The sequence below is a fragment of the Macrobrachium nipponense genome, chromosome 14 (assembly GCF_015104395.2).
Source record: "Macrobrachium nipponense isolate FS-2020 chromosome 14, ASM1510439v2, whole genome shotgun sequence".
NCBI classification, from domain to species: Eukaryota; Metazoa; Arthropoda; class Malacostraca; order Decapoda; family Palaemonidae; genus Macrobrachium; species Macrobrachium nipponense.
Genome location: NC_087207.1, coordinates 35,147,977 through 35,162,177, shown reverse-complemented (window position 1 = coordinate 35,162,177; position 14,201 = coordinate 35,147,977). Strand labels below are relative to the sequence as shown.

Sequence of the window (14,201 nt, the reverse complement as noted above, 5' to 3'; positions counted from 1 at the left end):
TTTCTGTACTTATTCTTGTGTTATTAGCGAAACTACTCACTACTGAGTCCTTAACATTACTGTCTATGTCTGTAATCATAATAACAAACAGCAATGCAACTAACACCGTACCTTGTGACACACCGGATATTACCTTAGCTTCATCTGATTTTTTATCATTTGCACTCAGTATCTGTTTTCTGTTTTGCAAAAATTCTTTTATCCATCTTCCTACTTTGTCCACAATATTATGTTTTCTAATTTTCTTCACTAATATATTATAGTCTACCTTGTCAAAGGCTTTTGCAAAGTCTGGGTAAACCACATCTGTTTCTTTTTCGTTGATCATATTTTTATATTTGTTCTCACGGTGGACTAACAGTTGGGTTTGAGTACTTTTTCCAGGTGTAAAACCATGTCCTATATTAAACAAATTATTTTTCGTTATATTTTTCTTCATTACCCTTTCATACACTTTCATAATATGTGATGTTGGACTCGCAGGCATATAATTACTTGCCTCTAATCTTGATCCACTTTTGAAAGCAGGGGTAATATATACTAATTTATGTTCATCATAAATCTTGCCTGTATCTACACTTTGTCTTACTATAGAAATTGTATTTTTCATATCCTTCCCAGTTTTTCATCTCTTGCTTATCTCTGGTTTCAATTGCTTTGGAACGGACTGTTAATTATATGAAATTGTGGTCTGAAATACTTGTATCATACTCTATTATTTCTTTAACATAATTCACCTTGTTCACAAATACATACTAGGTCTAAAATATTATCCTTTCTTGTTGGCAGGTGATTTATTTGCTGAATGCTGTGTTCTAGTAGCATATCTAATAGCTTTTCAAATTGCCTCTTATCTTCTGCACTACTATTACTCTCTTTTTTTATATGCATAGATACAACCACAATCTCCTATTCATTCTTGCCAATCTATGAAAGAAAAGTTATAGTCTCCGGATAGGAGTATAGTCCAGTCTTTGTGATTTCTACATATATCATCCAATTTTTCTATTATTATGTCATGCTCTTTAATATTAGGGGGTCTGTATACGTATTACGATGTTCACTAATTTTTCAGATTCAAATTCTCACATATTTTTCCTTGATTTATGTCTTTCCCATATATCGTGGTTCCCCCTTGATTCCTATTTTTTCTATCTGATCTATAAGCTTGGATCCCCCTTATCTGATCATCATTACCAGTCTCTTGGGAATACCAGGTTTCACTTATATTCATTATATCTATTTTTTCAGTTTGGATTAGTTCTTCTAAGGACTCTATTTTTCTTTTTGAGTTACTCATAACTAAACCCTGAGCATTCATCACTATGATGGTTTGCGTGTTATCCCCATCATTTAATAGGGGTAATAAAAAGGATTTTCCCATGTCTCTTTCCTGTTCTGATATGTTGTTCTTTTCTTCATTTCCAGAAATTCTGACATTAAAAAATCCAACTTTTCCAATACATTTGATCTTCCATCTTCATATTTATTCATTTTGTGTATGTATCTGCATTTACCTCTCTATCTGCACCATCCCCTGGCATTGTATATACAGTGTTTGTTTCTTACACTGTACCTAGGTGCTGATGCCTGAAATCTTGATGCTGACATTTCATAACGAGGTGATGGCTTGTTTTTCTCCACCTTATATTCTTTGTTCCTTTCCTGATTTGCTTCATTTTTACTTTTTTATTATTTATTTGGTTTTGAATTTTGTTCTTCATGGCTACAGGGTGCATATATCTACATTTTTTGTTGAACTTCCTTTTCCTTCTTTTAACTTTTTGCTTAGTTTTGGATGTAGAGTGCTGCATTCATCCTCATAGCTGTCTGGGTGTGCACATTTGCCATAAATCTCATAATTTTGACATACCTTGGGATGCTTGTAGTGACATCTATCACCGAATCTGCAATTCCCTCTTTTCAAAAAGGTGCAGACTGTGTCTTTCTTCTCCTTTTTTTTTCCATCAGTATGAAGATCTGGGTACAGCCTCTTTAGGATTTTATTTTGTGTTGTCATGTTGTAATTTATTTCATTGAATATATCCTGCTGTATTGCCTCATATGTAGTATCAATGAGTATCTCTGCATCCATACTCTTGCCCTGTTCTTTGTTTTCATTATTTTTCTATCACTTCAGTTTTATTTTCTTCTTTTCCATTTTTCTCTTCTTCCTCTTACTCATCTTCCTCATCCTTGACTATTTGCACACTAGGTCTTGATTTAATAACATTATCTATCCATGATAGACATGTTGAGCAAAATACTCTTGTGTCCTTACTTGTATTTTGCTGGACTAATGCACATTGAGGATGCATAGGTACAAGACATGCATAGCATTTCCTGATCAGGTTTTGTGGATTTACAATGCTATACCACACCTTACACAGTTTACATGCTTTAAGCCTTTATTTTCTTATTGTATCAATCAGTATATTCACTATATTCACCTTATTCATTTTCTTTGTTGGATTGTGTTGATTGATGTAAATTTTCTTTATAAGTCTCTTGCTCACTTGAATTTTATTTGGTACTCCTTTAATTATTTTCATAATATTTTCTGCAGACTTGCTCCAGTTTGAAGGATCATATCCTTCCAATATGTCTATGAATATTTTTGCCTCTTTTTGGTTAGGGTTGTTATTGATCTCATAGATAAGAAATGCTTACTCAAAGTCTCTTGAGGTTTTTGCTCGCTACCTATCCAGACTTCTTCGAACCAGCTTTGCCTTCGTCACCGCCTTCTATGTTCATGATGGACAGGAAGGTAGTAATCGTCAGGGTTGTCGAAGCTAGTTCTTTCTCAGTCCGCCAAATAGTGGTTGGCAAAGAAGCGGGAGTTGGGTAAAGCTTCTTTCACCTATCCTCCTTCCAAGCTACAGAGTAAGACACCGTTTTTGAGTGACTGGAGAAGTTCCTTCCTTGGGAGTGTCTGCCTCCTCTCAAGGGAATTTCTCTGGTTTAGTGGATTCAAATAGGAGATCTGCTTTTGTGGCTGCAAAGGTGATGTTTTCCACCCCTGATTTTGATCACCTTGTTCGAAACTTGTTTAAGGTAATAAAAGTGTTTACCTTTCTGGATTGAAAAATGCAGCATTAGCTAGGAAAATAGAGGAGTGTCAGTCAATGGAAGCAAAGTTTGCTTCGGACTGGCTTAATGTTGCTGTGAGAGACAGTTCAGGAGAACTAGCCACTCTGTTTACGATGGGAGTGCTTAAAAGCAGGAGTTGTGGTGTTCGTTTCTTCTCGAGGAATGACAACTAATCAGAAATTGGCATTAACGTTTTCTCCCATATGTAAGTCCCACCTGTTCCCAGAGGAGACGGTTCAACAGGTGTTGTCAGATCTGGAGAAGAAATCCTACAATGACCTTCTGACTCAATCAGTGAGACATCCGAAGGATCCTCCCGCTACAGGAGCTAAATCTTCTCCCCTTCAGAAGCACCCTTTTTGAGGGGGGAAAGACCAGGATTCAAAACAGACCGAGGACTAACTTGCGAACTCAAGTTAAGTCAACCACGAAGCCCCCTTTAAGTCGACTAACAAGTAATCAGAAGGTCCTTCACACACCTATAGGAGCAAGACTCCATTGCTTCTTGGAGGAATGGAGTTGGAGAGGAGCAGAGCGGTGGGTAGTGCAAGTTCTCTGAGAAGGATAATCGATCCCTTTTCTTCAAGATCCTCCACTGTCCAATGTTCCTATCTCTTTTGACAGCATACTCAAAGGTATCAGAGAGAGCTTCGGCATTGGCCAAGGAAGTAGAGGTGCATATCATCAAGCAGGTCATAGAAGAAGTGATAGACAAAAACTCCCAAGTTCTTTACAACAGGCTATTTGTAGTCCCCAAGGCATCGGGGGGCTGGAGGCCCGTACTAGATGTAAGCGCCTTTAATCTCTATGTCCAAAAGACGAAGTTTCGGATGGAGACCAGTTGGTCTGTGATGTCTGCCCTTTAACTCTCAACATGGAAAACCCATATTGTCATGTCCCCATTTATCAAGAGTCAGAGAGGTTTTTGAGGTTTGTCTTCAAAGAGAGTGTTTCAATTCAGGGCCCTCTACTTTGGAGTAACGACGACTCCCCAAGTATTTCCCTATAGCCTCGCTCCTCTAGGAAAATGGCTACACCTGATGGGGATCAATAAGGCCTTTTATTTGGATGACTGGCTCCTGCGATCCAAGTAGAGTCGTCAGTTTATGAAGGACATGGAAAAGAAGTTACGCTTAACTCAACAGTTAGGACTCATAATAAATCACGAGAAATCCCAGTTGTCTCCGACTCAGAAGATTCCCTATTTAGCGATGATTCTGGACTCTAGGTTTTTGGGTTTTTCTCCCCGAAGAGAATAGTCGTGTTTAAGGACAGTGCAAGAATTTCTAATTCGCCTGTCTTGCTCAGCTCTAAACTGGATGAGTCTCCTTGGAACATTGCATCAGTGGAGAGTTTTGTATCCTTAGGCTGTCTCCACATGAGGTCTCTCCAATTCTTTCTGAAGGTAAATTGGAATCGGAAGACGCAACCAGACTCGTTAATTTTTCCTTTGACAGAAGAAATAAAGTCAGCTCTTCGTTGGTGGTTTTCGACGGAGAGACTTCAAGAAGGAATTCCCTAGTCCCGATGAACTCTGACCTAGAGTTCTTCTCAGATGCATCAGACAGGGGATGGGGTGCTCTCTTAGGAGACAAGAGATTCTCAGAATTATGGATGGAACAAGAGAAGACCCTACACATAAATGTGAAGGAGTTGAAGGTGATTTTTCTGGGTCTGCAGGCCTTCGCTCCTCTAGTTGCTGGAATAAAAGTAGCGATTTATGTGGACAACACCACAGCGCTTTCGTATGTCCGCAATTAAGTAGGGACACATTCTTTCTCCCTCAACAGAGTGGCAGAAGACCTCCTTCTCTGGGCAAACAAACGCAAGATAATACTTTTTCCAAGGTTCGTTCAAGGGAAAATGAACGTCTTGGTTCCAGACCCACTAGCATGGAGAATAGATGCAATGCTTCTGGACTGGATGGGCCTCAACATGTATGTGTTTCCTCCCCTTGGTCTCATAAGAGAGGTCATCAACAAATTACAGTCCCATCAGAATGTGTCGATGATACTCGTGGCCCCATTCTGGCCCAGGAAAGAATGGTTCCTGGACCTCCTCAAGCTCCTGGTGGACTTCCCCAGGCTCCTGCCCTAAGGTAGATGTCTTCTCAAACAACCCCACTTCAACAGGCATCAAGGGTTGTCTGCTCTGGCCCTGACAGAATTCAGACTGTCAGGAGCCTTGTCAGAGTGAAAGGTTTTTCACGAAGAGTGGCAGAGGTTATTGCAAAATGTAGATGTTTTTCTTCCAAACTCTTATCAATCGAAGTGAAGAATATTTAGAATGTGGTGCAGACAACATCACGTCTTTTCTTCTACGAGATCTATAACAGAAATAGAAGAGTTTTTGTTATTCTGAGGGATACAAGGAAGCTGTCCACATCTACTATTAAAGGTTATAGGTCTATGCTTTCTTTAGTTTTTAAGCATAGAGGCCTTGACGTTTTGAATAATCAGGATATCAGCGACCTCATTAAATCTTTTGAGTCTTCAAAAACTGTGAAGCCTGGGGAGGTGGATTGGCACTTGGACTTGGTTTGAATGTGGATTTCCAGTCCGCAGTTTGAGCCTTTAAATTCTTCGTCTCTGAAGGATCTAATGAAGAAGACTTTATTTTTAGTCACCTTAGGTACAGCACGTAGAGTAAGTGAAATCCAGGCTATTAGTTAAGAGGTTGGGTTTGCTCAGAATAACACAGTGTGTTCATACGTTGGAGATTTTCTGGCAAAGAACAAGGATTCATCGAATCCATGGCCTCGCTCTTTTGTGATAAAGAACCTGACGTACATAGTGGGACCAGAAGAGACCAGAAGAGGAGTTGAGTTGAATATAAAATTTAGGGCAAAGGCCAAGCACTGGGACCTATGTGATCATTCAGCGCTGATATGGAAATTGGCAGTACAAGGTTTGAAAGGTGTAACATGAGGAAAACCTCACAGTTGCACTATGAGTCAAGTGTTAGGAGAGGATGGAAAGTAAGATGAAACCTAGGGGCCGAAGGCACACTGCAAAGAACCTTAAGTAATGCCTACAGTGCACTGCATGAGGTCCACAGATGGCACTACTCCCCTAAGGGGACCAGAAGAGGAGGAGCGTATGTTGATGTCCTGTCAGAGCCATCAGATACTATCTGCATAGGACGGAGACTTTAAGAGGAAGTTCGAATTGTCTCTGATGTTCGGTGAGAGACCCCTCCCATCCTCTCTCCAAAAATACTATTTAGTTCTTTCTGAGAAGCTTGATTCTGGAAGCTCATAAGCAATTCCAAGTTGAAGCTCTTAACGTATTGGAAGTGAAGGCTCATGAAATTTGTGCTGTGGCGACTTCTTTAGCATTTAGACATAAAATGCCTTTATCCTCCATCCGGCAAAGATGTTCTGGAGGTCGAAATCAGAGTTTTCTTCACATTATCTGAAGGACATACAGTCTGTTTTTGAAAATTGTAATAGGTTGGGACTGTTGTCTATAACTGGCATGGTGTTGGGAGAGGAAGCATAGGGGACCTCTTTCCCTCTGCTATCTCCTCGCCTTGCAAATTTAAGGTTGTTGAGTTTTTGGGAAGCCGGGGGGTACAATGTACCCGGAGTACTCTCCAGTTTTTTATGTTTAGGGTTGTGGTTTGTTTTAATTTTTAGTGTAGGTGACAGTTCTGTTGATTGGTTGTCTGGTCTTTGCCCAGGGCAAGGGCAAACTGTTTATTTTTGTTAACCATCAGTGAACCTCCATGGCTACAAAATCCCACCATTAGTAGGGATGATCCTGCCCATTACTGCCATGTCTCCTACAGGTGATGAGAGTGCTGACCAGAGGCAATATCCACCTGCAGCTGCTCTCTCACCAGGTAAGGTACTGCAAACATTATGTAATGTGAGCATATTATTGTTGTCTAAACCAATAAGCTGTCCATTTACCCACCTACCTTGGAAAGTGGAATCAGCTTTGTAATTGTTTGTTAAGTCACTTACGTGAAAATAATATTTTTATAATAAAATCAAGTTTCGCACATACTAAACAATTACATAATCAGAGCCCTCCCTCCTCTCCACAGATGGATGTTGTGGCTCAACGAATTCACAACAGTTAGCTCTGCAGTACCGAGTATTCCCAAAAGTGGGCAGGACCCGTATCACCTACAATGATGGCAGCGCCGCCGCTGCCAAATATTTTTGACTGCCAGGTAAGAAAGCTTACAGCTTTCTAATTGTTTGGTAAGTATATGTGAAACCTTATTTTCTTATAAAATATAATTTTTACTTGTTGCTGTGTTTGTGATCTACCTATAAGTGCTTACTAATGTTACTAGCTTTTTTGTGCCCATAAGTTCTATTTTATTTTTGTATGTTTTATCAATGCTTGTTAATAGTTCCTTGTCTTGATGCAGAGCAGACAAGACCAATGCCACTGTGAAGGTCATGGTTGACCTTGTAATTGTTTCATGTCACCTATTGTGGTAGATCCACATTCAGTGTGCACTTCTTTCAGTACATAAGTGCACTCATGATTTTCCCAGCCCTGAAAGTGCTGTGTGGCCTTTTCCACAATGGAAACATTACAGGAAGAGGAGGAGGAAGCCTAAGAAAGACACTTTGTTCAGCAGAGACCCTACGCTGAGTCCTTACTGGACATTCTCCTCTGCTTGTGACCCTCCCCCCACCCCCCCTCCCCCCAGCACTTCCTCTTTTGAGAAGACCAGCTGACTCTTTTGAGAAGACCAGCTGAGTTTGTGAAACTAACTACACTTTAACCGGATAAAGAAGAATTGACACAACTAAAATCCCTACAACAGCTAAGAAAGGTATGGCCTTCCATAGGCATTCTGGGCTCGCCTTCCCTGTCAACATTTCTTGAGTCCTTGGCTCAGCAGCATGACAAGCATCAGTATGGCTTCTCCCATCCCCCCCTCCATCCCCACTGCATCTACCTCCCAGGAGGTACTTCCAGTGACTGAGATGTTGGAGTTTATTACCCCCCTCCCCCACCCTGATCCAGGCCCCTTGCTCACCCCAAAGACCTGTCATGAAAGCAAGAATATTATCACTAAGAAACATCACCGCTTACCTTGTCAAGCCCTGCCTACTGAAGGTCAGAGGTAAAGAAGACGAAGTATTTGTGTAAGAGAACTTATTCGTTGACACCACTCCTCTCGAAGGAGGCAAAGCAGATCCAGTCAGTCCCTGTCCAGTGAGCCCTTACTGCTGCTTGAGGAGTTGTTGGAATCACTGTTCTACCTCTTAAAAATTTCTCCCAGTAGAGTGAGTCTTGGTAAACCACTGTGGGCTCCCACTGGAGAGGCTGCTCTAACCCTCCCCCCCTTTTCACAGCAGTTTCACTATCTTTCCCAGGGCACATGAAGACTGATCCCTCTCATAAGAGACCCCATGCCCCTCTTGAATGAGACCCTTGACATGCCACAGAGAAATGTCAGACCAGGATGTTTCTTGCCACTACTGGCAGAGCCACAGCTTTCATGAAAAGTACCCATTCCAAAACCTTATCCTCGGACCTTGAGCAACGATTCCAGGAGGTAATTTTTCTCATTCATGATCTTAAATATCTCAGGGAGGTGATTTCTGCTTCCACATTACCAGCTGTATGTCTTTCAGAACGGTTGGTGGGTTCTGCCCTAGAAGCAAAGAACATTACTATAAGTCTACCTTGGTCAGAGCTTTCACACAGTGTTTTGGCAAAGGTGAACTTGCTGATCTGTGGATTAACTGGTTCTCTCTCAATCAGCAAATCAGGAAAGCTACTTCCCCTTTGTTATCAAGACAGAAGAAATATTACCTCCCTGAGGATGCAGATGACTCACCCCTCTGCCTCAATCCAGTACAGTCACTACCTAACTTATGAATAAGTTACATTCTTGACAGCTGTTCTTATTCTGAATTGTTTGTAAGTTGTGCATAGCATTTAATCATGAGAGTCTTTGGGATAATCAGGGAAGGGTTAAAGGTATATGTTTTTCTTCTTCCCCATGTTCTGTTCTTTGCAAAAAAATCTTACTAGCAGAATAGACATGCAGAGCAAAATTTGAACTTATGGTTGCAAATCAGGCATGCAGAGCAAAATTTGAACTTATGGGTGACAAAGGATGGGTGAACAAAGGGAGTGCTCAAAAGAGTTTTAATGTGTAACCCTGTGTGTTCATATCTCTGAGTGTTCGTAACATGAATGTTTGTAAGTAGGGCAAAAACTATGCTGGCTGAATAACAATGTCCCATTAGAGAAGCTGCATCAATAAGGCCTTAATTTCAGCTCCACAGAGTCAAATAACCTAGAGACTAATGACATTGGCATTCCATGTTGCACCTAGGTTAAGATATGTAGCAGGTGCCACAACCAAGCAGTTGCCCCGGACCTCAAGGTCAACAGCAAGTTAGTTTATGTTGTTGGGCAGGAAAGCCTTCACCTTCCCAGCCCATGAGATCACCAATAATTTGGAGTAGTTCCTCTTGCTCATGTCAAAACAGGTTTCAAATTAGTATTCCCTCAGGAATAATTCAATCCTAGAATTTCCCTTATATACTTCCCCCCTGAAGAAGGTGGCAGTGGCAGTTAAGTAGGGGGGATTTAGCAGCCACCTTGGGGTCCAGCCAGGGCAGTAGACTGCTGACTATGAGACCCCAAAGATGATGCTTGTGACAGGACTCCACTCCATCTACCTCTGCAAAGGCTCAGACACCTCTTAGCCCTTTTGCCTGACTCAGCCTGAAAGAGGAGGTAGAAGTAAGAAAAAAGCAGGCTCCCAGTGAGACTGTCCTCCCCCTCCACTTGGAGGCTGTCTCTCAAATCACTGGACAACATGGCAGCAGTCCCAAAGTGTGGATAAAGACCTCCATTAATGGACTGTCATCCCCCTCCCCCTCTCCTCAGACTCGACCCTATGCCTGATATACACAACCAACTTGACACCAAGTCCAAAGCTCTGTGGACAGAGGTCAAGACTATGAGCCTTTTCTTTAAACCCAGTGATAACATTATCCATAAGGAAGATGGCAGGTAATGATTCCCCACCTCCTTGGAAGTGTCTCAGTGGCACGATCGGTATGGTCTTGGCCTGCCACCTCGGTGGCCGCGAGTTCGATTCTCAAGCATTCTACTGAGGGGTAAGAGATGTGTATTTCTGGTGGTTTGGAAGTCACATAAAGCCAGTGGTCCCCGTTGCTGAATAACCACTGGTTCCATGCAACATAAAAACACCAAACAAACAAACCACCTTGGAGGGGAACCTAGTCCTTTGGGATTAGCCCAAAGTGATGCCAGTTTGTAACATCCAAAGCGAGGCTCAAGGGAAGCACTGCCCCACCCTTTGGGGCAGTGCCAGCAAAGCAGCAGCAGTGTGCCACTGTTTCTTTGGATGGTTGATACACTCCGTTCCACCGAGAAAGGTGCTCAGCCCTGCCTGCGGGCACTACCTTCCTTGTAATTAGTTGAAGGTGTAGTGTTTATATCACTTTATGAACAAATGCAAAATTTTTAAAGTATAATTTTTTTTTTCCTAGGTCCAGCCTACATAATTTTTTCCTTCAGATTTTCATGCTGAATACAGGCTGGACAAACAAAGGGTAGCATTGGTTGGGTGAGAATGGACATCCCCTCTCACCTATCTGTACCTGGGTACCACTTTTGTTTAGTCAGCAAATGGTTAGTCCTGTGCATGTGCAGAAGGATACTCCATATATGAAAGTCTACGGCTTGCATATACCTAGTCAAAATGCTAATCACTTTAAAGTTTAGCATTCAATAGTCTACTGTAATTAAATCATTTACTACTATTGTTAGTATGATAATTATTATTAATTGAAAAAATTAAGCTGTTACCATTGACTCTCATTAAAGAACTGACCTCAGTTTCTCTCAGGATAAAAGCAGATAACTGAAATATCAAGGAAACAATATATAGTGCCTTTTTAGGTAAAGGTATATTTTATGTAAAAAAGTATGCCTTCATCTCTTATATATTCTTTACATTGATCTTCTCAAACAGTAATAAATCTGTTACCTTAGTAATTACTTCATTGGTAATATTCCACTTCAAAGGGTCAGAGAAAACATGACCACTTTTTTTTATAAATGGTACTATGACTATTTATTGTGCATATCTAAATAAAGTATTTAGCTTTAAACAATCAAGTTACATATCGTAGTATAATTTAATGGTAAACTTGTGTATGTACGTCTAGTTATAGTTTATATTGAACTGTTGTGTGATCAGTTGTGCATGAATCTGAACATCACTTTTTTTTTTACCGTTTGGAGTTAAAGGTGCAATTTTAATGTGATATTCACTTTAGTACACATATGGTATTATAATTTTATGGTCTACAATTAAATCCTCAGATTTTTACAATATTTTGTACATTTCATCCATATTTTCAAGAATGCACATCAGTCTACAGAAAAAGAAGTACTGGGATAAGGGGTAACCTGATGGCAACCTAGGATATCAGATGAGACTTAGGTACAATAAAGAATAGACAAAAGCAAAATGTGCTTGTAGACAAATTTCAGTGAAAGAGAAATTATTTTTGGTAAACAGGTTATGTTGAAAAAGCCATGTACTACTATACAAGAAGTGGCATTGGTGGTAAGGTGTTCCACAGCATTAATGAAATGGATAAAGAGAAAAAGAGGTTAATACCTATCAAAGAAAGGATGGGTCAAGAGTAATATCAGGAGAAGAAAGACAATATGCAATGGAATGAACAATTTTGTGAGGTCCTGAATAAGGAATGAGGGGGAATGATTTGATGGATAGATCAGAGGATTACAAATATTAACTGAATGTGCTTATGCATGAGTTCCCAGTTTCTGAAGTGGAATCAATAATAAACTTAGGATGTTGAAAACGCCTGGTTATGATGGAATCACTGTGAAAGAATTTTGGTTGAAAATGGGATGACACGACACCTTTTACATTAGTTATGAAGAACATGGAATGAAGAAACAAAGCCTGATGATTGGGAATTGGAATTTATAGCTAAGGTACCAAAGACTGGTAACATAACTGGGTGCATTAACATTAGCACTTTTATATTTATTGTAATGAATAAATTCAGTTAAGGTATTCCCTGTACTAGCAGCGTACCCGTCCTCCAGACTCCTCCGGACAGGTTATCAGAGTCGTAATAACATGAGTGGGTATGAAAAAGTCCCCTTAGAAATGGCCCTTGAATTCTGGATTTTGACTAAAACCTTCATAGAGGAGGGGGGAATGTATGGTAACAATTTTGTAGCCCTAGTTGTCAACTCTGAAAGTTGTAAAAAATGAAGGGGTATTAAAAAGGGGGGGATTAAGACCTCTTGGAAATGGCCCATGTGCAGATTTTAACTAAATTCTTCGTGAGAGGGAGAGAGAGAGAAAGAGTCTGGTAAAAATTTGGTAGCCCTAGCTTCGGCTTCTAAGGAGACTTATGACCCCCTAAGAAACGGCTCTCGAATTTTGGATTTTTACTAAACCCTCGCTGGGTGGGAGGTAAGTCTATGGAGAAAAATTTAGTTGCCCTAGCTTCAACTCCAAAAGTTGTAAAAAAAAATGAGGGGGTATAAAAAAAACGGGGTTCTGTTCCCCTGAGAAACAGCCCTTGAATTTTGGAAATTGACTGAAACCTCCCTGAGAGGAGGGGGAGTCCATGGTGAAAATTTGGTAGCCATAGCTTCAACACCAAAAGTTGTAAAACATGAGGGGGTATAAAAAAGGGAAGTCATGGCCCAGTTAGAAATGGCTCTCAAATTTTGGATAATGACAAAACTTTCCTGGGGAGGGGAGTCTATGATAAAAATTTTACAAAAGTTGTAAAGCATGAGGGGATATAAAAAAGGGGGGGTTATAACCCTATGGACGAGTGATAATGGTAGTTACATTTGACAATGTCTTCGAGGGTTGCATGTGTGAGAGAGAGAGGGAGAGACTAAATGAGAACGTCGTTGGGTTGAGAGTTTAAGTGTTTTCGTGTGTTTGATATGTTGTGTTTCGTGTTGCTGTGTGATAGTATGTAAAGGCCTGTCCACACGACCAGGCCTGATCGGCGGACCTCCCCTCTTACGGGCACACTTGATGGGCAAACCGTCAAATTGCCCGATGGGTCTTGTAGCAGAATCACCATGGTGGTGCCCAATGGCTTGAGCTTCGACCCTGGCAGACGTACGTTAACCATATACCTTTCTTTTACTGAGCCATTCTTTGCACCATATTCTCTTCTTTTTCATCACACACAAAGCATTTATCATGCTACACAATATCTTCTTCTTTGCGGTAGGCACCATGTTTATCGTACCGCACTGAACACGCTACCATCGTCGGGCACGCCCACTTCATCGCCTCAACCGTGTGGACAACATTCATAGGTAAGCCCGCCATAATTTGCCCGTCAACCCTGGAGCACGCCGATCAGGCCCACTCGTGTGGACAGGCCTTAAGTGTCTGTTTTTCTGAAGAGTGTGAGATAGCGAGAGAGAGATAGTAATTGGTGGATGGATAATAAGGAGTGGTTTGATGGTGGCATAAGCGTCTGGCTTGTCTGTTGGAGAAGTCGCTGAGTATATCAGCGGCGAGAGTCCGTTATGAGAGTCGGAAGAAGTCAGTAAGTCTGTGAAGTCGTAGTCGTACTAAACAGTTGGTTTGGCAGCGGTCTTATCCACTGATGGTCAGTTGAGAAATTGTGTGATTTGATTGGTTCTGACATTGTCAGTTGAGAGATTGTGTGATTTGATTGGTTCTGATATTGTAAAGTTGTTGTGCATGTGTCTGTCTGGTTGAAGAGGTTGGTTGTGCATTTTAATGTCTGTGAGTTGGCGATTGGGGACAGTGTTGGTGCTGGTGGTTTGTTGTGCTGGGTTCGAGTTATGTGGTTGTCGCGTTGTTTTGAGCTGTTGGTGTTCGTCTGTGCAGTGACCTCGGATGGATGTTTTGTATTGTGATTCTTGGCAGTTGTTGCCTCGACTAGCCTAGCCTATATCCAGCAGACAGCACAGTGTCTAGCCCTGAAGTCAGCCATTGACGGTGAGTACGAGAGTGTGAAGTTGTTGTCTGTAGTTATTGGTGAAACATAAAGGGGAAAGTGTGGCCAAGGGTCTATTTGAGAGTCGGTACGATTAACATAACTGTGG

The 14,201-nt window shown here is 41.1% G+C and overlaps 1 protein-coding gene across 2 annotated transcripts in view; it reads left to right on the top strand.

Moving 5' to 3' along the window:
* The first annotated feature begins 6 nt into the window (after positions 1 to 6).
* Positions 7 to 14,201, top strand: part of LOC135226458 (uncharacterized) — a 34,405-nt gene continuing 20,210 nt past the window's right edge. The window contains exons 1-2 of one of the 2 annotated variants that reach the window (XM_064266051.1): positions 7 to 6,933; positions 7,141 to 7,269. In XM_064266051.1, coding sequence (XP_064122121.1) covers positions 7,228 to 7,269 — 42 coding nt within the window. In that variant the 5' untranslated portion in view covers positions 7 to 6,933; positions 7,141 to 7,227. Of the gene's footprint in view, positions 7,270 to 14,201 lie in introns of both variants that reach the window. The other variant, XM_064266050.1, reaches the window with a different exon arrangement.